The following is a 25,147-nucleotide window of genomic DNA, read 5'->3' on the forward strand; positions in this document are numbered from 1 at the left end:
TGACAGTGGTAAATTCACTCCTTGGAGCCTGTTGAGGATTTATATCCTTGAGACAAGGAGTGGCTATACTGGGCTGGCTGTGCTTCCCCAGCACTTTGGCTGATGCCATCAGTAACTGTTATGGGGAAAAGCCCTGCTGGTGCTTCATTGTCAGTGAATGTTTATGGAGGGTGGGGAAGGAGTGTGCTGGATGTGCCTGGTCCTCTGTGGTCACAATGTGCTTTCTGGAGTTAGGGCACAATAAGTGTGGCAAGATCTGGGTTGGATCCAGACTGCCTGTGAAAGGAAGACGAAAAGTGGAGTGAAGAAAGAGGGTCAGAAACTCAGAGGTAGAATTTCTGATTAGTGGTCTATCTCTTAGGGCAGATTAACATATTCCACAATTTTCTGTTCCTTTCTGGAGAATTTGCTTCCCCTGCAGAAGGAGGATCTGTCATTTGGCTGTAGGATATAGCCTATTATGGTTCTCTTAGCCCTCTGCCCAGGCACTCATTGCATCCCATGCATGACTGTTCTGCCCCATAGATCCCAGTTTGTTCATGTTCCCCTCCATGTCCAAACCAAGGCAGCTCTCCCTGAGCACAGCTTCCAGTGCAGCAGCTTTGGCACCAGTGCACCCTGCCAGCATGGCCTGGGGCTGAGGCTCTCACTGAGCACCCACAGCCACTGCCCTGTGCAAGCACCTCCGTGCTGTCACGTGTGACCAGCAGGCGGGCACATCCTGCTCTGCACCCGTGCCAAACGCATCCTGAAAGGATGTGGTTAGTCCCTTTCTGTAACTAGTTTGGCAAACACCTTTTTTCCATGGAGTAAGAGGTTGACAGGCATAGGAAACGTGTTTTGTGCTGCCTGGCACGTGATGTGAGGCCTTGTAAAATGCCCAAGTCCATCAAAATCAGTGGGACTTTTTCTGTTGATTTCACTTGAGCTTTAGATTAGATCTGTAATTTTCAACTCACTTTTTTGTTGTTTCAACCTGTTTGATTTTGCACTATATTTATTTTTTTTTTTTCTCTCAGCATGTAGTTTTTCAAGCTCAATATAGAGCAATTTTTTAAGGGTCTTTTGGAGATGGTATACCAAGGCACAAGCTGATTCCAAAACTGGCTGTAAACTCCAAATATTTCTTGATCTTGGAAAAGAATCCTATATGTTCCTTTGACTTTCCAGCCTTTTCTGGGCCTAAATATATAGTTATATGTAGGGAGGGTATGTTGACTTAAAGAGGCTGTACTAAGAGGGGTTTTTCTTTGTATGCAGATGTTGAATGGGAATGTCTTCTGAAAATGTCAATTCAGAGATTTGCATGAAACCCAGACATGAATTTTGTGACTTTTAACTGTGTCTCCTGGCTATAAAACTTTGCCATCTCTGTGCATAGTTGTAAATCAGTATTTAGATAACTTACTCCTTAACAATATGACAATGCTTTCAGGAAGCTGATATCTGAATGCCTGTCTTGGTTTACAGTATGTTATCAGTGCCCCTTGTTCACTTAACAAGGTTGTTAGTAGCTATGCTAAGATCTGGTTCAAGTTTCATAGTGTAAGTCAGATCAAGCTTTCCTCTGCATTTCTTGTTCATGCCTGCCCTGGAAATCTTTGCCACTGCTCAAGTTAGCATGCAGTTTAAGAAGCTGCCTAAGGATAAATTTCTGTCATCTTGGCAAAACTAGCTTTCCCTAACAAATGTTTAAGGCATTGTAAAATACCATTTTAATTTAATTATGTTTAAATGTATCTGAGATGGCTAAATGGTTTTTGGCTAACTCTGCTTAGCCAAAGTGGTTAGCTCGGGGGTATCACCTTAATCAAACATTTCTCACTGAAGTCCTTAAATAAATTACATTTGGAAACCATAGTTAAACATCATCCTTTTTAAACCACTTTATCAATAAGGCTAAGTTTCTACTTTGCACTAAATCAAACCAGATTAAGTTAGATTAAGATATTCTTTCCAGACCAGCTATGAGGCTTCATGCATCACAAGGATGAGCTCATTATATCTTGGCCAGGATATTTCATTAATGTATCTGAAAAGCTTTGTATAGTCTGTTCATACTCAGCTGTGACACAGGAAACACAACAGGAAAGCAAAAATATATAAGCATAGGTTATGTCTTTCAGTGGTGGGTAAAGCATTTGAAATGAAGACAACAAACAGTGCAAATGGATTTCATGCTTGTCAGGGAGTCTCAAGGCTTTGATGGCACAGACAGTCCTACAGTGCATTGCCACAGCACCTCTCACAGAGGCCTCTGATCCTTGGGAGGGCTGGGAGAGACCAGCATAAACAGGCATTTCACTTAATTTGTGTCATATTCATAAAGGTCAAAAACACAACATTCTGTGACAATGAATGGCTTGTTTTCTAAGCACGTCTATTAAGCAGAGCAGATGCACGGCACAGTTTAACTAGAAATTCCAGTATTCCAACATATGTTTTCTTTCATATGCTCTAGGGGAGAAAAACCACCCTGAAATGAAAAAAAAAAAGTTTATAAAAAGCAATATCTTGATAACATTTGTTTCTGCTGAATTCACCCTTTCACCCTACTTTTTTTTTTTTTTTTTTTTTTTATTTCCTTTAAGATCAGTAATATTTTTCATTTATGGAAAACTTTTTCTGTCATGTGGTATGGCCAAACCAAGTGTTGTCCCAAGGCAGGCCTCTCCTCTGGACTTGCAGGTTAAGTTGCCTGCAACAGCAAACGCAGCACAGCAGAGCCCACATCCCCCTGTCCTGCATGGCTGCTGAGCTGACTGCACAAGCTGTCCTGGGGCTGGGGGGTCCCCCATGAGAAAGCTGGGCTCAGTGCTAGGTACCCCGTGGCTTGGGATCCCAGTGCCTGCATTCCCATGCCCGACTTTGCCCTCCTGTAGACATCACACAGCATAAATTGAGAAAAGTACAGTGTGATGTGGGAAACGCAGGGTGGATGAGGAGTCCGGCTGGGCAACAAGCCCACTCTGTTTTTACTCTGGAACTGACACAGAAAAAAGTACTTTGGATCAATTTATCAAATCAGACTAGTTCTCTCGAAGTCCTGTCCAGAAGGATATAACATGTTTGTTGGCCATGGAAGGTACCAGCTTTGCAGAAACTGTTTATGCTGTCAGAGGTATTCTAATGGAAAGTCCTGTGGTCACTTCTACTTTCAGGCAACATTGCTCGAGTATTGTCTTTATTGTGTATTAGTTTTTAACAATAATTTTCATGGAACTTTAATAGCAGAAGGCAATAATAATAATAGTATCTACAGATTTGTTATTTTTGTAATTATTAAGGGGGAACTGGCTGCAGGGGATGAGCAGAACTAGGGGGAGAAGACTAGTGAGTTCTATCATAGCTCTTGACAAAATCTAAAATGACACATGATCTCCATAAATGACAGAAGAAGGCAAAGTCCACAGATGTTCCCAGCAGCAGTTACAAATCCAAAAGAGACAAAACTTTTCTCTGTGCTCCTGCCTGTACAAATTGCCTGCAGGGTGTTTCGAGAGAGAGCTGGAATGTCCTTTTCAAACTGTTCACACTCTGCTGCCTGCGTTCAAGAGATGGGCTTTAAACAGACATGAAAGAGAAAAAGCACATGCTCTGAATCAGGTTGAGATTTTATTCCATGAGGACGAAATACCTACAAGGTGAGCTTTGGAAAGCTAATTTCAGATCGGTCTATCTTAGAAGTGCTTGCTTTTCACTTCATAAAACGGTGGGGGAGGTTCAGCCATCTATTCCAACTGTGTTAGGGCTGGTAAATCTGACATCATCTCTATATTTTGCAGCAAATTAGTTGCTGAAGTTAGTATTTAAAAAATACAGAAGAAGCCTATAGTTCTTTTTTATTGAAGGAATAGAAAATCAAAGCAGACCAATGGGCAGGAGTCAAAATTGCAAAAAAAACAGCTAAAATACTACTTACCTTTTGCAGTCTATGCCTGGATTTAAGGCATAAACACAAAATGTTAGACACTAGGCCCAGTGTTTCAGCTATGGAAGCCAAGTCAGCAGCATTATAGCTGCATGATTCTGGCACAGCCTTAGAAGCTGTGCTAGCATACATATCACTAGTAATTAGGCCACAGCTGGGGCAGTAGGGAAGTTTGCTCAAGCTCTGTCTTTACAAGTTCGTGGATTTATTACCAGCCTGAATACTGCTGGATGTACTGAGATGATGCAAAGTCTTGAGTCACAGTTTGAACTATATCTCCCTGGCCAGTAGATGTTTCCCACTGTGGGAAAGGACCAGCAGTGCTGCTGTTTGTGTTCAGTGTTAATTGTCTGTTTCAATTTAAGAAGAGCCAGCTTGATGTAGCTACAGCTAAAATGGGCTCTGACACTTGGTGACAGCCCCTGGTTAGGTATGTGACGTGTACGATGGCTGAGGCATTAGCCAGTGCAGGCTAAGAACCATCTGTGGATTAGCAAAGATGCCAGGGACTTAATTGTGCATAAACCTTCAAAAGATGAAAAGCTGAAAGAATGCTTTATACAAACCAAAGTGTTTGCTGAAGAGAAGATCTGTGAGAAAATAACAGCTTATCTAAATCAAAAGTGTCGTAAATCTCAAGGATGCCAGCTCTGCCACAGGGGGACAGTAAGTTCCTAAATGTGAATACATCGAGGACACAGAACAAGTAAAGGGTAAAGAGAAAGAAAAGCTGTTTATTCTATGTTTCCCTGCACAGAAGTGTTTAATTTTGCAGTATGATGAATTCAGCATTGATTTTTGAAATACACTTAAATGAAAATCCTGTAGCCCAGAACAGTGTACCAGCAGAGCAGGTTGCCTGGTTCAGGACTGTCCAGCCAGCACTGGCATGTGTGTCACATCTTCCTCCCCTTAACTCCAGCCCTACCAACCCTATGTGGCAACTTAAGGTTTCAGTGGCAATGCAGGGTTTTGCAGTGCCCCCAACAGTGAGGGGACGGGTGAAATATTTTAGGGATCCTTGGCAGAATGATGATGGCAGTAATTCAGTTTCAATTAAAGTTTTTATTTTTTAGCAGGGTGTTATGATTAGTGTAGTACAGAATTTATGATTAGAATGGCACAGGATTTCAACAAGCAGAATCAATGCAGTGCAATCTATAAGTAGCATAATACAGAATTTATAGTGCAATTTGACTTACAATTTCTAGTCACCTGGATCCTCAGCAAATGGAGTCAGATCTTAATCTATGGTTTGTTGTATCAGAATACAGTCATTATCTTGACTCAAAAATCCTGTAAAAGAATAAAAGCCACTCCCATAATCCTTGGAGGATGTAGAGGACAGGCAGCTGTCTCTGGCCAGTGGCAGCTGCAGTCCCAAGTTCCCCACTTAGGATTTGTAACTGCTTGATTTTGTAGTCAGTGCCCAGGATGCTGTTACACTTCCCTCTTCTGTGGAGGGGTCATCACCATTGCCTGGTGGGCCGTGTGCATGGGACCTTCCAGCCTGGCAAGGCAGGAGGTAATTGAGCTGATGCCCAGCAGTCTGAAGGTCGATAGGGATGGGAAGAAGTCTGTTTGGTTTCTTGTATTTGCTTCACAGGACCTCCAGGGCCTGATAATGAGGGAAGGGAATAAGTACAACTCACTTGACCACAGAGAATGGCTGCTTGCCTTTTAGAGTGGTGTTAGGTACACTCACCCACATGCAGGGGCAGGGAGCAGTGGAGCACTGGTCATGTGTGCCTCTGCAGCACCCTGGAGAAGTATCTCCTCTTAGCTTCTGTGCAAACAAATTACTTCCCCATCCACAAAATTCGTTCTGCTCCTTCCCTAAATAGCCTAAAAGTCTATTTTATATACACATATATTTTGCATTTATATGCATTTATTCTGATCTTGTGGTGATGTTACCTTTTCTGATGCCCCATGTATGTTTCATCAGTGAAGCATGACCTGGCTCATTGAACAGTTATGAGTGTGACCTCTTTTCACATACAGTTTTTATACATTGAGTATTTTGTAATCATATGCTGCTTATGGAATGAACGTGTTCATATTTTCTAAGCACTTGCTGGAAATAAATCCTCTGACTTCTTCCAGCAAGTTTATTTCGGATCGAGAAAGCAGGAGAAGTCTCACGAACAGCCACCTTGAGAAGAAGAAATGCGATGAATATGTAAGTCTCTCTCATTGCTCTGTTCCCTGTCAAAATGCATGTTGTGCATATGAAAGGCCTTTAGACGTTGTCTTTAAAAGTGCTGGGCACACACAACTATAACTGAATTCAATTTCCAGTAGGAACTGCCTGGGATCAGCACTTAAATAAAACCCCAAAACAAAACCCCCCAAGCATATTGGTTGGGTTGAGGCAAGGGAATCCCTCTGGCCTCTGTTAAGCAGGAAGTTGTGGTGGTTCCTCATGGCTTCACCACATATAAACTACACATAGAGGATGTTTCTTAGATGTAGTGGAAGATGGGGTTTAAAACTGAAAGTGCAGTTTGAGCTGAGTGTTGCCTGTACCATTTAGGTCAGTTTACAGAATCTGTGGGGCAGCGAGCAGCATGGCTGTGACAGTTCAGTGATGCTTTTTCCTCTTTCAAACAATTTTTATTAAGTCGTTTCCATAGCAGTAGTTACGTCTGATACATCACAAAACATGGGGTTTGAAGCAGAGGTGCATTTCCCTGCTCTGTTCCAAGCTGTTGCTGACACATCTGTCTTTATTTCTCCAGATCCCAGGAACAACTTCACTGGGAATGTCCGTCTTCAACCTTAGTAATGCAATTATGGGCAGTGGGATTTTGGGTCTTGCTTTTGCTTTGGCCAACACAGGAATTCTCCTTTTTCTGTAAGTATTCATGTGGTGAGTAGCTGATCTCTGTGGAATTTCACTGTGCTTAAAGAATGCGTGCACTGCCAGCATGTGGAGGGATTTACAGTCCATGTGTAATCAAGTACAGCATTCAAGCCTGAAAATACTAGCTAAGAGTTTCAGACATCTTTTTTCAGTCAAATGTTTTTGCAGAAAAAAACATTTTTTTGTAGTGTTAGAGAAAATTAGGTCCATGTTATTTACTACAGACCTAGTAGGGACATTTCCTGTGCTTTGCAAGCTACATAGACATCAAAAATATTCTGTAGTAATAGTTGCAGTGGGTTAGTACCTAGTTCTTACTTGTGGCACAGGATCTCAGATCTCTCTTCAAGGCATGGTACAAAAACCACTTTTTTTTAAACCAAGAATATTTATATTCCTTTATATGTTGTATATAATATTTTCATCTCACTCCCACAGTTTCTTCAGTGAGAGTCCTTGAAAGCAAACATAAATATAGCCAAGATTTTAGTATAGAAAAGAACTAAGGTAGACTACCTAACTTCAGATAAAAAAAAAAAAAAAGAAAAAAAAAAGAGGCTTTTTATAAAGGAGAATTTAATAGTTTAAAAATGAAACAGTGCCATTGAATGACTAAGACAGTTTTATTCTGGATCTCAGTATGAGACATTTCATTTTGAAAAGTGATTGTTAGGAAATCAGTTGGGAATTGTGTGCAGATTTCAATAATAAATGTTCATTGAGGGAAGAAATACAATAATTTACAACAGTTGAGAACTATTCAACATAGTTATTGAGTTTACAGATTGCTCTAAAGAGATGTCATTTCTTGAATGTCAAATCTAAAAATACAGAACTTTTGTCATTTCTTAGGATTTTGGGAAATACTTAATTTGAGCCCTGTATAAAGCAGAGTAGATGGCCAAAGTGGTACATATAGCCATCTGCTCTGGAGTTTTGTGCCAGGATAGCTAGGTCCATGCTGCTAGCTTAGAATTTGCCGTGGTTGGGTAAAATCTAGGAGTAATCAAAGGAGCTAATCCATTCACTTTAAGACCGTAGAACGTCTCATTATTGTGTTGTCACTAAGCTAGGCTGGACTGTAATTTACATCTTCCGTTAGCAGAGTTTATTTTACTTTTGCTGCTTTTTTTACCCAGTACTCTAACCTGTATATAATATTCCATGCTCCATCTCAGAGAGTACAGCTGGTGGTTGCAATAACTGCTGTTGATGCCTTAGGCCTCTGTTTTTAGGTAGTCCTGAAAAGGCATCACTGTAAGGAGAGAAAAAGCATTTATGTCTTTTCAGCCTTGTCACCTCTTCTGTGATAATAGGCTCTCAGCAAAGGAGCAGCCTCAATTTCCCCTTATTGATTTAGTTTTTATAATCTCGTCCCCTTCTCATTCTTTTAGCACTTTTTTTGAGAGTTAAGTGACATGTGTTTGTTCTAAAGGATGTACAAGTGCAGTTTAAGTGATGTAGATCAGACAGGTGATGTGAATACCTGAGAAACTTCTAGCAAGGTGTGTTGGTGACTGAGCTCAACCAGAGTAGTGAATGTACTAGATCTGTAGATTTGTACACATTGTACAAAAAACTGCCAAACATGAATGTGGAGATCTCACACAGAAAATGACAGCATTGTTTGCAGTAGAATCAACTGTGTGTATTTAAAAGTGGATAATGGTTTTTGTTAGCTTTATAATGCCTTTAGATCTGTTGGCCTTGAGATTGACCAGCCAGCTGAGATCAGAGGAAGTAATTTAGCAGGACCTAACTGAGCAGGCTAGTAGAGCTTTCCTCTTTGTAGCCTGGAGATGCAGGATCCTAAGGTGGTGTCTGCAGTTAATGCTTGAAAGTTGAACTGCTTTAAGTGTTCTGCTCTCATGCCATAATTCCAGCATTAAACCTAGTCCATTAGTGATAGACTCTTTCTTACACTCAAATTAATTCAGTTAATTTTAAATTAATACAAATTAATTCAGTTAATTTTTCCCATAAATGTATAGTTCTGCTGTCACTGTCACAGGTAGATAATTTTGCTTTGTAGGTGATCAGAGTCCTAACAATACTTTCACTACTTTTTGCACATGAGAAAGATCTTAAATTTACTGCTTTTGAGTAGCACAATTTTGGAAAGGTTCTAGTTGCTTTATCCAGTGTTGGCATGCACCATCCCTGAAAATTCTGCAGATGCAGAAAAATTAAGGGAGCATTTTCAGCACTTACAAAGCAGACCCAGCCTGATTTCCACTCCCACAATTTCTGGGCTCCTGCAGTGTGAAGTGTGCAATGCCATGAGCGTCTGGATCAATTCAGATCCGATATCCTAAGCATAAGATGTACAAAATAAACATGGCAATGACACAGTTTATTTGCTTAACAGTGCCATAACAAAGCAATATACTTTCTAGGCAAAATTACTGAGAGTAGGAACTCAGAGGAACTTAATCCCAGTGTTACTGATAACTACAGCCTAGATCAAATGAGAGCATCATTTCCAGTGTGCAAAAGGAGAGAAAACTTTGCTGTAGAAGGGTAACACAAAAAGTTTGGGAGGTTAGAGATGAGCTGGATTACCTGGGGACAGCAGGAGCAGTTGTTGCTGCTTGTGGTTTCATCTTGGAGACCAGGGACCAAAGTGATGGATCCTGTTGCAGAGAAATATGAGCTGGCCAAGCACAAGGTGTTTTCAACCTGCATTTAATCCAGCTCTGCATGTGATCTGAAAAACCTTGCTGAGGCAGAGGGCCTTATTAGATTGGGAATAGTATGAGATTAGAGATGAAGTTTCACACTGCAGCCACTTTTGCTGGGTGTGTCTGGAAGGGGTCAGGAAGCCTCAGTATAATTCCTGCAGTGTTTTAGGGCAGGCTGGCAGATCAGCCCACGAGGGAGGCTGTATGAAAGCAAATGCTGCGCTCTTCCATCCTCTGCACCTTTTGAGGGTTCAGAACTGCTCAGTGAGATAATCTTGTCACTGCTTAAGCCTCAAAGGTCTTCTGGCCCCAAAGCCTGGGACTTCTCAGAGGGGAAGGGACAGCACAGGTTTCAGTTTTTCTGGTAAATGTGGTATCTGGGAGAAGACAGCGCTGACATCACAGAAGCACTTTGTTCTTCCCAACACTGTATCAGTCCCCTGGCCTGAACTGTTTATTCTTTTGGTAGAAGGTAACTTTTGCATCTGCTGTTGGCTACCGTAGCTACCAGCCCTTCTTTGAAAGCAGACATAATAAAAAGTAGGGGAGTGCTTTTGGGACTGCAGTGCAAGCTCCCCTGCCTCTGTTTTGAATTTGTGCAGAGCGAGTGGCATGGACATTTTCATTCCTTTCCAAGGGGTGGTTCTGGCACGAATACTCTTGTCCATACCACAGTCCTAGCACAAACAAGTTTTTCATACAGTGCTAATGAAAATGCCAAATGTCTGTAGGAACTCTATGGGGAGCTAAGGACAACAGATCAGATAAATACCTGGCTGCTTGGGAGTGTTATTTTTACCACTGCAAAGGCTCCATGAGCTCAGTGCCTGTAAAACAGAAGCTTTTAATATTAAGACAGACTGGATGCTGGCATGCAGAGTTGTAGCCATTTGGGGCTGGAAATGAGTCAGCCCCAGCAGCTGAGCACTGGGGCTGAGTGCCGTGTCTGTAGGCAGACAGGGGCGGAATGGCTCGGCAGGGAACATGGGTAGGAGCAGGGCTTAGCAAATCCATAAAAAATGGACCAGAATGACCTAAGCCAGTGCAGGCTTCCTTCCCTTCTCCACCTTCTCAAGGAGAAACACCCTTAGGGCTGTACAAAGAGTGTGTTGTTGTCAGCTGTCATTCTTTGCTGGCGAAAGGACAGTTCCTCCTGTCACCTCTTTATGTTTCTTCCTGCTCCTCTGGCCCCAAGAAACTAGTCAGTCATTATTTGACATTAAAGTATTTCCAGTCTAAACTAATAAAAAGGTGGGGGGAGGAGGCTTCTCATTCTGTTCTTTCTGTGTATTCCTATGAAAATCCATCTATGGCAGCAGTTTGTTTTCTCTTGAATTTTAGCCTTGTTTTTCTTGGTGTCCGGAGGGTAGCTGTCATAATAAAGGGAGGAATTGCCAGCAGATTGTCTGAATGCTCTTCGCACACATCATGAAAACATCATCAGGTCTTTGTATGTCAGAGTGTTGGAGAGGAAGGCACACATGGTGCTTGGATTAAAGACATTGAGCAATGAGAAAATGTGTTTTTATGCACTTGGCCCCCGGCACTGACTAATTATCCTTTGTGCCAGCAAGTTCCCTACACATTACAATACACTACACATTGCAAGTTCCCTACAAGGTCATTACTTTCTGCAATTCTTCTGTGTGAAGTTAAATTATGGATCATGTCAGATCAGGACTGACATCAGTGAGGGAACACAAATCCTACCTGGACAAAATGCAAGCCTTTGGCTGCAGCCTTTATTCCCAAGGGAAGACAGTCAAGCCTTAACTCCCCCACATCCTCCTCACTGGGAACTGTGAGGCATATAAAAAGCCATTTGGGCTTTGGTAGCATATGAAACATGTCCTGGGAATAGAGGCTTCCATTCTGTATGGAAGTCCTTAAATACAGGACTCTCCTTTAAATTTTCACTCTGCTTCCAGAAGAAAAAAACCCTTAGAATGGATTTTGAGTGACATATCTGGCTTGTCTGTGCTCTGATAAATCTTCACTCCTATCTGATAAAACATCTTTATTCTTGCTTTTTTCAATATGAGGAGGTGTAACTCATTAAGAGGCTGTGCTCTGCAGCTCTGCTAAGTTTTATCTGGTTGTATCCCTCTACACACAGAGTTTTCTACCTCCATGATGGAACTGCAAGCAGGACGTGAATTACATGTATTTTAGGCCTTTTTGCATTGTCAGAAGAATAAAAAATTCTCTCAGAGTCAATAGAAACATGACCTGAATTAAATATTACAATGTCAGACCTCATCTCGTATGGTAAACTTTATTTTCCATTCTTTTTTAGGCTGCTTTTGGTTTCAGTCACACTGCTTTCTATTTATTCAATACATCTCCTGTTGGTGTGTTCAAAGGAAACAGGTAATTTATTATGTTCCCCTATTCAGTAGAATGTAAAAATCAAGAGGTGACAACTGTTCAGATGAGGCCAGGTGCTTTGTGTAAGTTTCTGTCACTTTGCTGACACAATAGGAAGGCCTGATACACTTTGGGTCAGAAGACTAGAATTAACAAGAATTTACAGAACTTATGGCACGGCAATGGAGAACAACATCACTGTAAAGAGAAAAACTTATGACAAAGAATGAATGCTGCTGCCCAGAAATTATATCTTCAGTGAGCCAAGAGGAACAGCTCATACAGTTTATTTGCATTACAAATCAAATTGCAAATGAAATGTAATGAATCTTTGCCTATGGTGAAGCTTACCTGGAAATACAGTTTGTATACACTGGAAATACAGTGGTTAGTGTGAAACTCCTGATAATCTTTGTGGTGGAGTTTTCTTAGAATAAAATAAAAGGGAACAGTTCCTTCACAGAGAGAAGTGTAACTGTAACACAGATGCACTATCTAAACTCAGAAATTAGAAGTTGCCTGCAGTTCAAGAAGCCTCTCTCCTTGTTAACAATGTCTAAATCCATATTTTAAAAATAATCTGTGCACAAAAATACTGTAATATTTAAATATGCAATTTGGACACACATGATCACTGTTACAGCATGTATAATGTCAGTAACTGCCTATTTAAACTAGCTACAGGTGGCTTAATATGGATACATTTGTGCCCCATTACTTCCCAAAATCTAAGTCCTGATTTCTATGTTGCTGGTACGTTTAAGCTCAAACTTACTTTTTACACAAATTCCAAAGCAGAAATGTCAGCTGTAAGGTAATATAGAGAAAACCAGTTAATGGGATACATTTTAAAAATCATCTGTCTAGTGTAGCGTCTGCAATATTTCTCTTTCTGTTCCTATGGATCTCACCATTTTCACAATGCCCAATCGTTTTTATCAGCCTACATCACCGCCAAGGAAAAAAACCCAAAACATTTAACATAAACACAAACCAATTAATAGAGGAATTTCACAAGCTTGAAAGATATTTGAAAAGAAATTTTAGTTACAGTTTACACCTTTGCCTGCTTTGCCAAAAACATACGACACTGAGAATTCACAGGTTAAGGCTTCGTCATTAGAAGCCATAAATGATACTCTAAACCAGTGGTTGTCCTCATTTGATCATTCAGTCAAGGCAAGCAGAACTGCAGAATGGCAGTAGTGTGTGTCTGCGCTGCCAGGGATGACTTGTGGATCCTGCTGTGCCCTTTTTTTTCTGGAGAGGAGCCTTTCTACATTTCTCTCATTGCAGGTGCAAAACTTAATATACTGGGATGAGGATACCAGAACTTAACATGTCACTTGGGGTATAGACGGACTCATTAAAGGAGTGTAATAATCTCATTAAGAGCTTCCATTTCAGAAGTGACTGACTGGTAGTCAACAGTAACATTTATAGAAGTCAAGAAAACATTCCTACATCATTTTCAGCCCTAGAAATTACAAGAGAGCTTCCTACTTGCAAAGGGCAGGTTTGGCTGCATAAATAGGTGCTTGGCTGAAAAGGAAATATAAGTGCTTCGACTCAACAGCTTTCAGTAGTGTGTTTGTTACCTTTCTCCTCTTCTTCTCATGCAGGCTGCATGGTGTATGAAAAGCTTGGTGAGCAGGTCTTTGGTACCCCAGGGAAAATGATTGTCTTTGGATCTACATCTCTTCAGAATGTTGGAGGTAAAGGAAATAAGAAATATTGAAAAACAAAGCCCAGGAATATCTCAATAATTTTACAGCTACAGATGAGTCAGGTTCCTTCTCTCCATGATATCCAGGGATCTTCATGCTCCTCAGTATAGTTGAGGTTATCATTTTGCATGCAGCCCTTTAAAAATACTGCATTACTGATCAGTAATTTACAATCAGTCATAGTTTGGGGTCTTCTATCATCAGACACGGATGTAGGAAAGGTTAAGGATGCTTCTCAGCACTTGTTCCACAGAATATTTTACCTGTTTTCTAAAATTATTTTCTTCTTCCTCCAGCAATGTTGAGCTATCTCTTCATAGTCAAAAATGAGCTGCCTTCTGCCATAAAGTTTCTAATGGGAAAAGAAGAAACTTTTTCGTAAGTTGAATTAGTTCTGGTACTTAGACTGTAGAATTTAACATTGTATAGTAAAGTTTAAACATATCTTTACAAAAGGTCTGAAATATTGGATACCCTTTAGGTTTGTCAAAGTAGATTTTCACAGGGATATCTCAGGAGGTTAATAAAACACAAGACAAATTTGGGAAGGAGAAGATGGATAGAAAATGAAGGCTTTTGTTGCCCTTTTTGCACACCAGCTTTTCATGAAGAATTCTGTTATATACAAAACTCGTCATAGAATCCAATATTTTACAGTGTTAGGCAACACTTGAAATAATGGGGACAATGCAAGTTAAAGATACTGTGTGTTTCCCTGGGTTCTCAGCCTCTTACATGATTTTGCCCCTGAAACAATGTCCACAGAGTGAAATTCTTTGATACTAGCATATGACAACTGCAGAATATAATACTAAGATTTCTAGCCCTTATCACTACTTGGCATTTACCAGCTACTTTAGTAGAGGGGTTGCATTTCTGTATACTAGTAAAAACCCCTTGCACTGGAATATATGGTGTGCTGCAGTGTAGGAGAAGGTGGTAGAGATTCCATTCTTCAGGCTTTCCTACTATACTGGACCAAGCAATGGAAATCGGTCATACAGAGCATCACTAACACTGCCCCTTCTCCTCTTTCTTTATTTGCAGTAGAGTGCAAAGCACTTTGGTAGAGGAGATGCAGACTTGGGCTAGTTAGTGCATGCCAGCCTGCTGGAGCCTGGTTTGCTGCTCTGGTCGCGTGCCTGGGTGGTTTGGCAAATGACTCATGGTGGCCCCCCAGCCCCACTGTGCTCTATGGCCCTTTGTGTGATCTTTCCTCATCCTGGCAGGGTGGCTTATAGCAGGTTACAGAGGTGGTTCTGCCTCTCAGACCCACGCACTGATCTCCATGGCAGGGTAATACTTCGGTTACTCTTAGAAGTCTGCCCTGAGTCAGAGCAGTGCCATGAGTACTTAATGAGTCTACAAAGCCAAGATGTGGTCCCTTCTCTCCTTTTGTAGGAGCTTGTAGGGTAAGGAGACCAAAGATTGTTCTGTAAGTATAGCAATCAAAGAGGATGACTGAGTGAGGATAACCAGAAAATGTTTAAGATGTGCTAATGGTATGTTTTTTTGGAATGTTTTATACAGGGAGTGGTATGTGGATGGGCGAATTCTTGTTGTCACAGTGACGTTTTGTATAATCCTCCCTTTATGTCTCTTGAAGAACTTAGGTAAGATGAAAATGCCATCATGAGTATCAAAAAAAAGGAACCTAGACATTGTGCCACGGATGACCAAACTGGCAATTCAATTATAATAATAAAAATATGCTGTCATTGTTATCTAAGCCGTCTCCCTGATCCAGAAATTGTCTGTGTTCTGAGCATTTTGAAACAAGTAGGCCTAAATTATCACAATGATTGAGCTCATATAAACCAGTTTTATCCATACAATTGTACAAATTGATTTTAAAAATTATAGTTAAGAGAGTCTTCATTTCATAAGATAATTCAATTTTATGTGTGGCCCATAAAAGCAACTTCACAAATGGTGAGATTACAAAAAATGTTACTTTTCTATCAGCATCAACGTTTCTACTGGTGAGGTTAATTGGAAGTATTGGACTTTGAAGTAAGATATGAACAGAGATTTGCATTTTCAGATGTGTTTGAATCCACTGAGATGCCAGTAGGTACACAGTGTATTTTTTTAAAACCTTGCTGGTTACAACATTTGGCACCAAAGTCCATTTGGGATCTTCCTTTTGAGACAAAAACCCAAACTCAGCTGACGTGACTCAGGGAACCTGGGTTACATTCACACTGCAATTGCACACTTTCATGTTTTTCTCAGTTATCACAGCCTCTTTTAAAAGTAAAGTTAGTTAAACCGATGTAAATGTGACCCTGAGTATGTCACAACAGATCAGAGCAAGACTTAGGCTTGCCCGAAAGACTTGAAAGACTTTGGGAGACTCCCAAACCAGCAGGACATGCTTTTGTCCTGCCCAGAAATTCACAATTACACATATTAAATGTGTAATACACTTGAACTTCTTATGAAGAAGCAAAAAGCAGTAAAAACCAAGATAAGACTAATAAAATTACTCTGTATGAGACTTCATTTCTTTCAGGATACCTTGGCTATACCAGTGGATTTTCATTAAGCTGCATGGTATTTTTCCTGGTAGTGGTAAGTTCAACTTGCCTTTTTTATTGGATGAGTCACTTAGCATCATAGAATTGTTAAAGGTGGAAAAAGATCTTTAAGACCATCAAGTCCAGCTATCAACCCAGCACCTTGTTCGCCATTGAACTATGTCCTCAAGTGAAACATCCACTTGTGTGTTTTTTGAACACTTATAGGGATAGTGACTCCACCAAGTCCCTCGTCTTTCCAATGCTTTACAACTGTTTCCATGAAAAAAAAATTCCTAATGTCCAGTTTGAATGCCCCCTGGTGCAACTTAAGGTCATTTCCTCTTGTCCTGTCCCTTGTTACGTGGAAGAAGAGGCTGACCTCCACCTGGCTACAGCCAAGAGTGATAAGGTCCCTGCTCAGCCCTCCAGGCTAAACATCCCCAGCTTCCTCAGCAGCTTCTCTTATGACTCACTCTGGACCCTTCACCATCTCTGTTGCCCTTCTCTGGGCTCGCTCCAGCACCTCAGTATCCTTCTTGTAGTGAGGAGCCCAGAACTGGACACAGCACTCAAGGGAAAGCCTCACCAGTGCTGCATACTGGGAAATGATCACTTCCCTAGTCCTGCTGGCCACACTAGCTGATACAGGCCAGGATGCCCACAATTCCACTGATGTTTTAATTTGAATTGTCTTTTTATTATTATTTTAGCAATTAGCTATCTTCTGCTCTTATTCTAGGTTATTTACAAGAAGTTTCAAATTCCCTGTGATGGACAAGGGCTAAATGCAACATCATCTATCCTATCAAATAGCTCAGAACATACGTGTAAGCCAAAGTATGTTATCTTTAATTCCAAGGTATGTTTCTTTTTATAATACTTACTTTTAATTCACATAATATATGCACCTAAACCCCATGTTCTTATTCTGATCAGCACCACAAAGAGCCTGATTCTTCATGGTTCCCCTTGTGATCCAGTGGTAAATGCACAACAGATCTCCTTGCCCAGTCTTAGAGAGATGCCATGGTGAATGTGCGTCCTTGCAGTCTTGTCCTGCCCTGGTAGTAGAGGTGTTAAGGATATGAGCCCAAGCTACCACTGGACAATAACTGCTTTCCTTAGGAGATTTTTTTCCTTAGGAGATTTTTCCTTTCCACTGCTGCTTACTGTCCATGCTGTAACTGTGCCTTTAGGCTGTTGCTCAGTAGAGGCTGAGTAGGCCACACCTGCATCCAAAGCCCATAATCTCTGTTCTTCTATGCACAAATCACTTCTTTGTAACAGGGTATATGTTTCTGTAGCCATGCGGTGAACTGGATTGTGGAAAGGATATGGCTGAAAGATAATCCAGCAAAAATTTGGCTGCCTTCCAGCTGGATGGTTCCCTCCTTCACCACACAGCTGCAGAAAAGTTGGTCTAAGAGAATGTGAGAGGGCAGCTGTCTAACTGTGGGAGCAGGAGAATGGCTCCTGTCAGCTGTGCTGGGAGGCAGTGCTCCCAGTGAAACAGCACCTTATCCATCAGTGCGTGGTCCTCAGGGCCTTAGTCACATTCATAGGGAATGTACATTTATAGCAGAGGTGTGCAAAAAGTTGGTTTTTTTTTTAAATTTAACCCACCAGCTTCAGTTGAAGAAGCCAAGCAAAGCACTTTTCTTTGGTTGGGGGTAACCATCACCCCAGATCCAGCATGATGGACCAAGAATTAGTTAACTTGTTGTGCCATGGCAGCTTAGGTGTAGGTATATTTCAGAAAGCATTGAAGGGTAGTAGTCTTATGCAGAATCAGCATTTGCCTCAGAGCCAATGGAGGCACCTCAGAAGGATTGGTCCGTCTGAATTAGGCACACCGGAGCTGAACTTCAGAGGTTTGCCCTCTGGGCCAACAATTTGCCAGTCACTTTAGCAACTTCGGTGTGTGAGAGACAGTACAGTTTCACAGAACAGAGGGATATCCGAGGCTGGCAGAGACCTGGAGGTCACCTAGTTAAACTCCTGTGCTGAGGCAGTGTCACCCAGCCCCATGTCCAGGCAGCTTCTGAATATCCCTGCTGATGGAGACACCACAATAGTACTGTGCTGTGAGTGAGGGAGAGGTGGCAAAGACCTGGCAAGGAGGGACCTCTGGAGAGCAACCAGCACATTTAGTGAATCTGTCAGGCCTGGGGTGCACCATAGGATGTCTTGTATGGGAAAGGGATGCCTGTGACCAGCACAAGCAGATCTCAGAGGGCAGGAGAGAGCTGTATGTAGAATGGACTCATGTCCTTTGAGGAGGACCTATATATAATTTCCTGTGACCTCTGCTCATACCTGTTCTCTCAGGAGAATAGAAGTGCATGGGCACTGATACCATTTTTGAAGTTTGGCTGAGGATTGAAACCCACTCAAGTTCTTAGTGGAGAAGGGGCTGAGGTCCCACTTGGAGGCCTCTTCCACTTTCTGGTGACATAATGGTCTTTTTCCCAAGAAGAAGTATGCTCCATCCACAGCCCTCCTAGTCCTTCTGTTGGCCTGGGAAATTAAGGGATTCAGTCTGGTACCTTGTAATATCCATTTATTTGTAAGTTCTGCATTCCTGTTCTCTTTTCTTACAGTCTGGATACGGGCTTCCTCTTCAGGACTTCAGCCTTAGCACCATGGGTGCGCACCCCTCTCCATGGCAAGGCAGGGTAGCGTAGCGGTGACCCACCATGCGTCCCTTTCACGCGTGACACTGTGCTAGTAACGGGGCAGTAGCTGGGAAGGCAAGCCCATCCCAGGGGGCAAAGCCAGCAGCAGCGTGTGCTCTGTGAGCACAGTCAGTGCTGCACTCATGCCACCAACACAAAGACTTTGTCCTCCTGTTGAAAGCACGCTGTTTTCAACATTTCATTAAATACATGCTAATTGACAGGTCTTCTGCCTTCTCAGAAAGGCTCTCAATGTTCGGTTGAAGAGTCCAGCGAGCTGGGAGCTGAGGTAGTTGAACATGGAACATTTCTTCACACCACTGGGGGAAATAATTCTTCTTAACTCATTTTCTGAAATTCTCTCTGAACAGACCGTGTACGCTTTGCCCACCATTGCTTTTGCGTTTGTGTGCCACCCATCAGTCCTCCCGATTTACAGCGAACTTAAAGAGTAAGCCTTTCTTTTTTTTTTCTTTTCTTTTTCTTTTTTTTTTTCCAGTTTATTGTTTGGAACCATTTTACATGGAAAATGTTAGCACAGAGGTGCTCTGAATCATTTGTGCCACTCGGAGGTGCGCTTTAGTAACACTCAACAAGCATGGCTGTCAGCTAGGAAATCTGGCCTCCCAGATTTTGCTGTGCCCCTGGGGCAGGGGTGAGGGAGGTGGAGGATAATGCAATACCTGGGAGTTTTCCCTGGAAGTACACAGCAGCCTGGGGAGAGCCAAGTTCTGCTGGTTGATATTTGGCATAGGAGAGGTGTGTGTTCCACAGCATTAGTGCAGTATTTTCTACCCATGGGCACACAAAAATTTCTCTGCAGTCATTCAGAACATTTTTGGGTTTTTTTTTCTCTCTGTATAATTTTATCCTTCCTTCATTTTCACCTTTTAATTTAATTACCAAAGTGTTTTCAGGGTCATCCTCTCTCCACACGGCTTCACTGTTTAAGCAGGTACAGACATGGAGCAGACCCACAGGTCACACCCACTATTTTTTCACTTAAGCCCCAACTAGGGTCCTTTTCCCCAGTCCTTTTCTTCCTTGTGCAGCTGTCAGTGAATTTCTGTTTTAAATGAAAATGCATTCATGAGTCTCCCCAGAATTACTATGCTTATGCAAACACCTAATACATTTTGAAACAGCTATGGAAAAATCCAGCCCAACCATTCTTATGTGTTCTTTTCTTGTTCTTTCTCCAGCCGTTCACAGAAAAAAATGCAGTTGGTTTCAAATATCTCATTTTTTGCCATGTTTCTGATGTACTTTATGACTGCCATATTTGGCTATTTGACTTTCTACGGTAAGTATGCAGTTCTTTACTGATCAGAGTAGAAAGGGGATACGTGTAAAATCAATAGTGTATCCCAGCTGGAAAGGAAAGTCCCATCCACTTATATTAAAATACTTTTCCAAATAATTTTCCTTAAATTTCTCATGTTGAAGGTATAAAGCCTTTCCTCTTTTTCCCCTGTGGATGAAAAGAACAAGTGAAAGTATTATTTGCAAAAGGCATTTTCAAAATATGAGGGAAAGATTTGTTTTACAGAACTGGGGATTAGCTGGGCCCCACTAAGATTTTGTTCCAAGGTCCTCACCTGAATGATGTGTGCATTGGTAATGGCTGAAGCATGCATATTTGCAAAAATTGAGATAGATTTGAGAGCAGGTCCTAGGAAATCGGCCATCACAGCTTTTTCACTTTCTTAGTGACATTTCCATCACAGAGGCAACAGACCAAATGTTTTCCCTTAGAGCTGACCTCTTTAGGTCTTGGTTAAACAGTCAGTGAAGGCAAGGAAGCTTTGAGTGTTGTCCCAGCTCAGCCACCAAGGATGATTATCTCAGTGTTTGAGACTCCCACCCTCTCTTTTTCCTTGCATATCAATTCACTTAACAAACAAATTATTTTGTACCGCTAAAGGATACAATATGTATGCCCTGTAGGCACAATTGTTAAGTAAAGTAGGATAAAATATGAAATGTTGCCCGGGAACTTGCAGGAACGTTGCCCATGGAATTCTCATGTTCCGATGTCATGAGGATGTTGAAAAGTAGTGTCTTTTTCCATGGACTGTTAAGAGGTTACAAGACAGGTGACAAAGCTGATGTTTGCCTTTTGCCTGAGAGTCACCCATCAGTCTTCACCACCCTATTCCAAGTGGCATTTTTGTTACAACCTCCTCATTCATGATACTGTCCCTTGTGAGCCACCAATTGCAAGAGAAAAAAATATGAAATGTGGCTTTTGTTTTTCAAAGGTGTACCTATCTCATATTTGATTTCTGAGACTCTCATTCTGAGGCCTTGAGTATATGAGTATGTGTTGAAGTAACTTGAGGTCATCTTTTCTAATTTTCCCAATAAACCCACAAATAGGCTGCAAGTGACAACAGCATCAGCCGCTTTCATCCAGCTGCTCCCATCTAACACATTTTCGTAGAGACGCATCAAATTAGCAGCCCCAGGGAGCAAGTGGGTGTAAATCAGCATGGACCCCTTCACTTTGGCAGGGAGGAGATTCTGATGTGATTGGCCCAGGGATCTGAGGAGGCAGATCTGTGGCGCTCCTCTCTGGGAATCTCCCACATCCCTCAAGGACGAGGGTCTGGAGTCCATGGAGGAGGTAGGGGCTGCGTCCTTCTGGCCCTCCTGAGGGGGAATGGTGGAGGAATCCCTGGGGTGTCTTGTGTGCCTCTCCCCACATTAGGCATCCCTGCTCTCCAGCACTGAGAGCTCACAGGTGGAAGCTGTGGTGAGCTCTGCTGGGGCTTCTGCAGTGTCAGTGCAGTGACAGGCTGCAAAAAAGACATGGAGGGAATATAGAATTCCTCCATAAAATTCCTTCCTTCTGCCCCCTGAGACTGAAAAGACCTTACATTTCATATGTTCACTTACAGTGTTATAACCTCTTCTCTACCCTTACCTGGGTAAGAACAGTATTTTTATTGTGACCATTTCTTCTTTACACCAATAGTACTTGTCTGTTTGCTGTGTTCTCAAAAGTGTTGCAGTGATGACTATATTTACATTGCAGAATTACAGAAAAGAGGTGTTTTTCTTCCCCTAAAAGGTCACAGTGTGGTTGGGCTCTGTGGTGTATCTAGCTGAAAGGAAAACAGACCTTCAACTGTAAGCCTTGCCCTTCACTTCCTACCTGGCTGCAGCCCGTGAGCGGTACAGAAGTTGCAGTCTGTGCTTGCAGGAGCAGAGTAAGCTCTGTGTTGCAGAAAGCTGTGCATGTGCCCGGCTTGAAAACCCCACTCCTGATCTGCAGGGAGGTGGGAGAGTGTTTTCTTTCTCCTGGTGGGGATTCAGGCACTGCATAGGTGGTGTTGACCTGTGGTCTCTACCCAGACGGGTGCCCTGGGGGGAATGTAGGCATTTTGCCACAGGACAGATCCCTCTGCCTCCAGGAATAGGTGAGGTTTTACCAAGTGCCAGAGATGGTAAATTAGATGTGGCCACTGAGTTCCCTTTAACAGCTGTTACGTTTTACCACCAGCTTTCTAAGATTAGCAGGCAGAAACAAAATATGGACCTAAAAAGGGGCAGCAAGCGTGTTTGGTGGCATGCTTAACAGCCACCCCTTTAGGTTATTGCTCCTGGATATTTAAAAATTACAAAGCAAACACATAGGTCCCTCAGCAACTTGGTTTTCCTGCTGGTTAGTACACGCAGACCTGCTCTGCACTATTTATCACAGCTTCAAGGAAACGTTTTGCAGGAGGTTGTATTAAAATGTTGCCAGCGCCTCCCCGTTAAGCACCCCCTGTGTTTTGTCTTGGCTGCTGGGGCTGCTGGCCAGCGTGGAGCTGAGCTGCAGGCTCTGCTGGCAGCCCTCAGAGGAGCTGCTGAAGGATTTGAGTGCAAATGTCAGAGCGTCCTGCTGAGAGCTAACCCAAGATAGGCTTTGTTCTCAGTTGAGAACAGGGGCACTGCTTTTTGCTGGAAGTTTATTTGCTGTTTAGACCAATTTAGCCCAAGACCTTGCAGTTTATATTAAGTTCAGCCATTGCAGTGCATGTGTTTATTTTAATACAATTTGAAACTTAAAAAAAAGTCCACAGAACCAATTAAAAATAGATTATTTCACTTTACCTATTTTTGTATATATGTATATATGTAAGCAAGCTTTTGTGTATGTCTCACTGTTGTCTTTTCTACAGTGAAAATTACCTTAGACTTAGGCATGTGCTGTCATGAATTAAGATGCATTCCTAAATCAGGCCTCCAAAGGATTAATCTGGAGTAATGGGATCATTGGGATTTTGTTCAAAGTGCTGTTTTAACTCAAGGATGTTTCATTCCACACTCTTTTGTTTACAGATAAATCACTTGTTGTTCAAGAAGGCTGTTGTTAAGCAATGATTTTTGTGGACCTATTACCTTTTTGCCAGAACACTTACCTTACTGTCTTTTCCATAGAAAATGTGCAGTCAGATCTGCTTCACAAATACCAGAGCAAAGATGACATACTCATCTTGACTGTGCGCTTGGCTGTGATTGTGGCAGTGATACTCACCGTGCCAGTGCTGTTTTTCACTGTAAGTAAAAAAGTCTGCTTGGTTTGGAAGTTGGCAACAGCTGTACACAGCACATTTCTTCAAACCACGGTCCAGTGGTGGCTGAGACTACAATGTTGCAGCTACAAAAAGAGCTTGAGCTTGGATTAGTCTTTTCTCATGCCAAACTTCCAGTAACTTCTGGAAAAGTTCTCTATGCAGTAAATAAATAAATCACTTTTGGTCTTAAACCTGTTTTAAATTGAATCTACAAGGGTCATCTCTTACATTATTTTACTGGAGCAGGCTCGGAGGTGAAGCTTCTTTTTAAGTGTAGAAGGATTCAAAAAGGCACGTTAAAAACAGAGGAATATCCTACTGCACATGCATGTGTACTTACAGTTCTGAAATAACAAATTAATTTTAAGGAGTATTTCAAAGGACATTACTTCAGGCAACTCGAAATTTCTGACAGATCTATGCAGCACTTGTCACAAGAAGAACCAGTTAAAATAAACATGGGAAGCCTTGAATTGGCTCATAGACTATTCTTGACAAGAAACTTTTTCTCTCTCTCTCCCCCTACAGGTGCGTTCATCATTATTCGAGATGGCCAGAAAAACAAAATTTGACTTATGCCGTCATGTTTTGGTTACTTTTGTTCTTTTGGTTATCATCAACCTGTTAGTCATTTTTATCCCATCCATGAAAGATATCTTTGGAGTTGTAGGTAGAGTATCCTGGTTTTGTACTACTAATAAAAAAACAGTTGCTAATCAGCAATGTAATAATTAGCTGTTGCTGACAGTTAACAAAACTCATTCGTTTGAATTTTGCAGGGGTCACTTCTGCCAATATGCTGATTTTCATTCTTCCTTCATCGTTGTATTTAAAAATTACACAGCAGGATGGATCAAAGTTGACTCAAAGGATTTGGGTATGCATTCCATTCCCATCAATGCAACACTTCCATCTTGTCATTCTCTTTAATGTGCTAGGTGCAAAGCAGACCTAGTCTGAATGTATGTGTGCACTCCTTCACATTACATTCCCTCTGTGATTCAGTCAGCTGGCAGCTGTGCTCGCCCTTCTCCTTTGCTTGCCCTGGGAGTCCCCTGGTGGAGGTGGAGGGGCCATGCCATGCACGGCATCTTGTGTTTTGGGGAGGCCCTGCTCTGTGGGATGAGGTACTTCCTTGGCTGGCAAGCAGCAGCATCGGTCAGCAGGGTGCAGGAAGCCCTCCAGCCCACTTCAACAAGCCTTTCAGAACAGCAAGCTCTCTCTGCTTCTGTGTGTTGATCCAGAAAGCATGCAAAGTGCTCCATTTGCAGTATTCCTCAAGGTTTTAATGGACCTGTGTCAGACTTAGGGTGGTTCCACATGAAGCAGCCAGCTAAAGTGATGTGTTAGCCATTTGGCATGCATGAGCAGATAGGAATGGACCTTGGAAAGATTTCCTGTGAGCCCCAGAGAGTGCTGCAGCTGAAAAGATGCAACACTCCTCTGTATTCCCAGTCTAACTAGGCATGCACTGGAAGCATTGTACAGTCAGACCTTTCTTCTCTGAGCAAAGAGGTAGAAAACATGTTTCACTTTGGCTGCATCCACAGATCCCATGACAAAAGGACTGAACTTTGATGGACGCATATCCAATGGGAAGAATACACTGATTTCTGTGAGGCTTTGGAAAGCTCAGAGCTTATCAGTCCTAAAAACAGACTCACTTAATCCTCTTTAGGGATGATCACTGTTTGGAAGTGAATTGAAAGGAGAAAAAAAAATTAGTTTGGTGTTCAGCAAGTAATTATTACAATTATAATTATAAACAGACGCTAATCTGTTGAATTATCTGTGGATCTCGTCTTTACCAGAA

General features: G+C 41.9%; 1 protein-coding gene across 3 annotated transcripts in view; it reads left to right on the forward strand.

The window, feature by feature from the left end:
- The window catches only part of SLC38A1 (solute carrier family 38 member 1), a 42,063-nt gene that overhangs the window by 10,693 nt on the left and 6,223 nt on the right, over positions 1-25,147 (forward strand). For all 3 annotated transcript variants that reach the window (XR_001331232.2, XM_014248998.2, XM_014248999.2), the window contains exons 3-15: positions 6,038-6,113; positions 6,673-6,788; positions 11,775-11,848; positions 13,468-13,560; positions 13,869-13,950; positions 15,103-15,185; positions 16,088-16,146; positions 16,834-16,953; positions 19,141-19,220; positions 19,972-20,072; positions 23,198-23,316; positions 23,863-24,004; positions 24,114-24,211. Coding sequence is in view for 2 of the 3 variants with exons in the window: in XM_014248998.2 (XP_014104473.1) it covers positions 6,038-6,113; positions 6,673-6,788; positions 11,775-11,848; positions 13,468-13,560; positions 13,869-13,950; positions 15,103-15,185; positions 16,088-16,146; positions 16,834-16,953; positions 19,141-19,220; positions 19,972-20,072; positions 23,198-23,316; positions 23,863-24,004; positions 24,114-24,211 (1,243 nt within the window). In the remaining variant the exon portion in view is untranslated. The remainder of the gene's footprint in view (positions 1-6,037; positions 6,114-6,672; positions 6,789-11,774; positions 11,849-13,467; positions 13,561-13,868; positions 13,951-15,102; positions 15,186-16,087; positions 16,147-16,833; positions 16,954-19,140; positions 19,221-19,971; positions 20,073-23,197; positions 23,317-23,862; positions 24,005-24,113; positions 24,212-25,147) is intronic.

Source organism: Pseudopodoces humilis, chromosome 5 (genome assembly GCF_049639895.1).
Source record: "Pseudopodoces humilis isolate 2021_Gansu_Grassland_sample_001 chromosome 5, ASM4963989v1, whole genome shotgun sequence".
Classification (NCBI taxonomy): Eukaryota; Metazoa; Chordata; class Aves; order Passeriformes; family Paridae; genus Pseudopodoces; species Pseudopodoces humilis.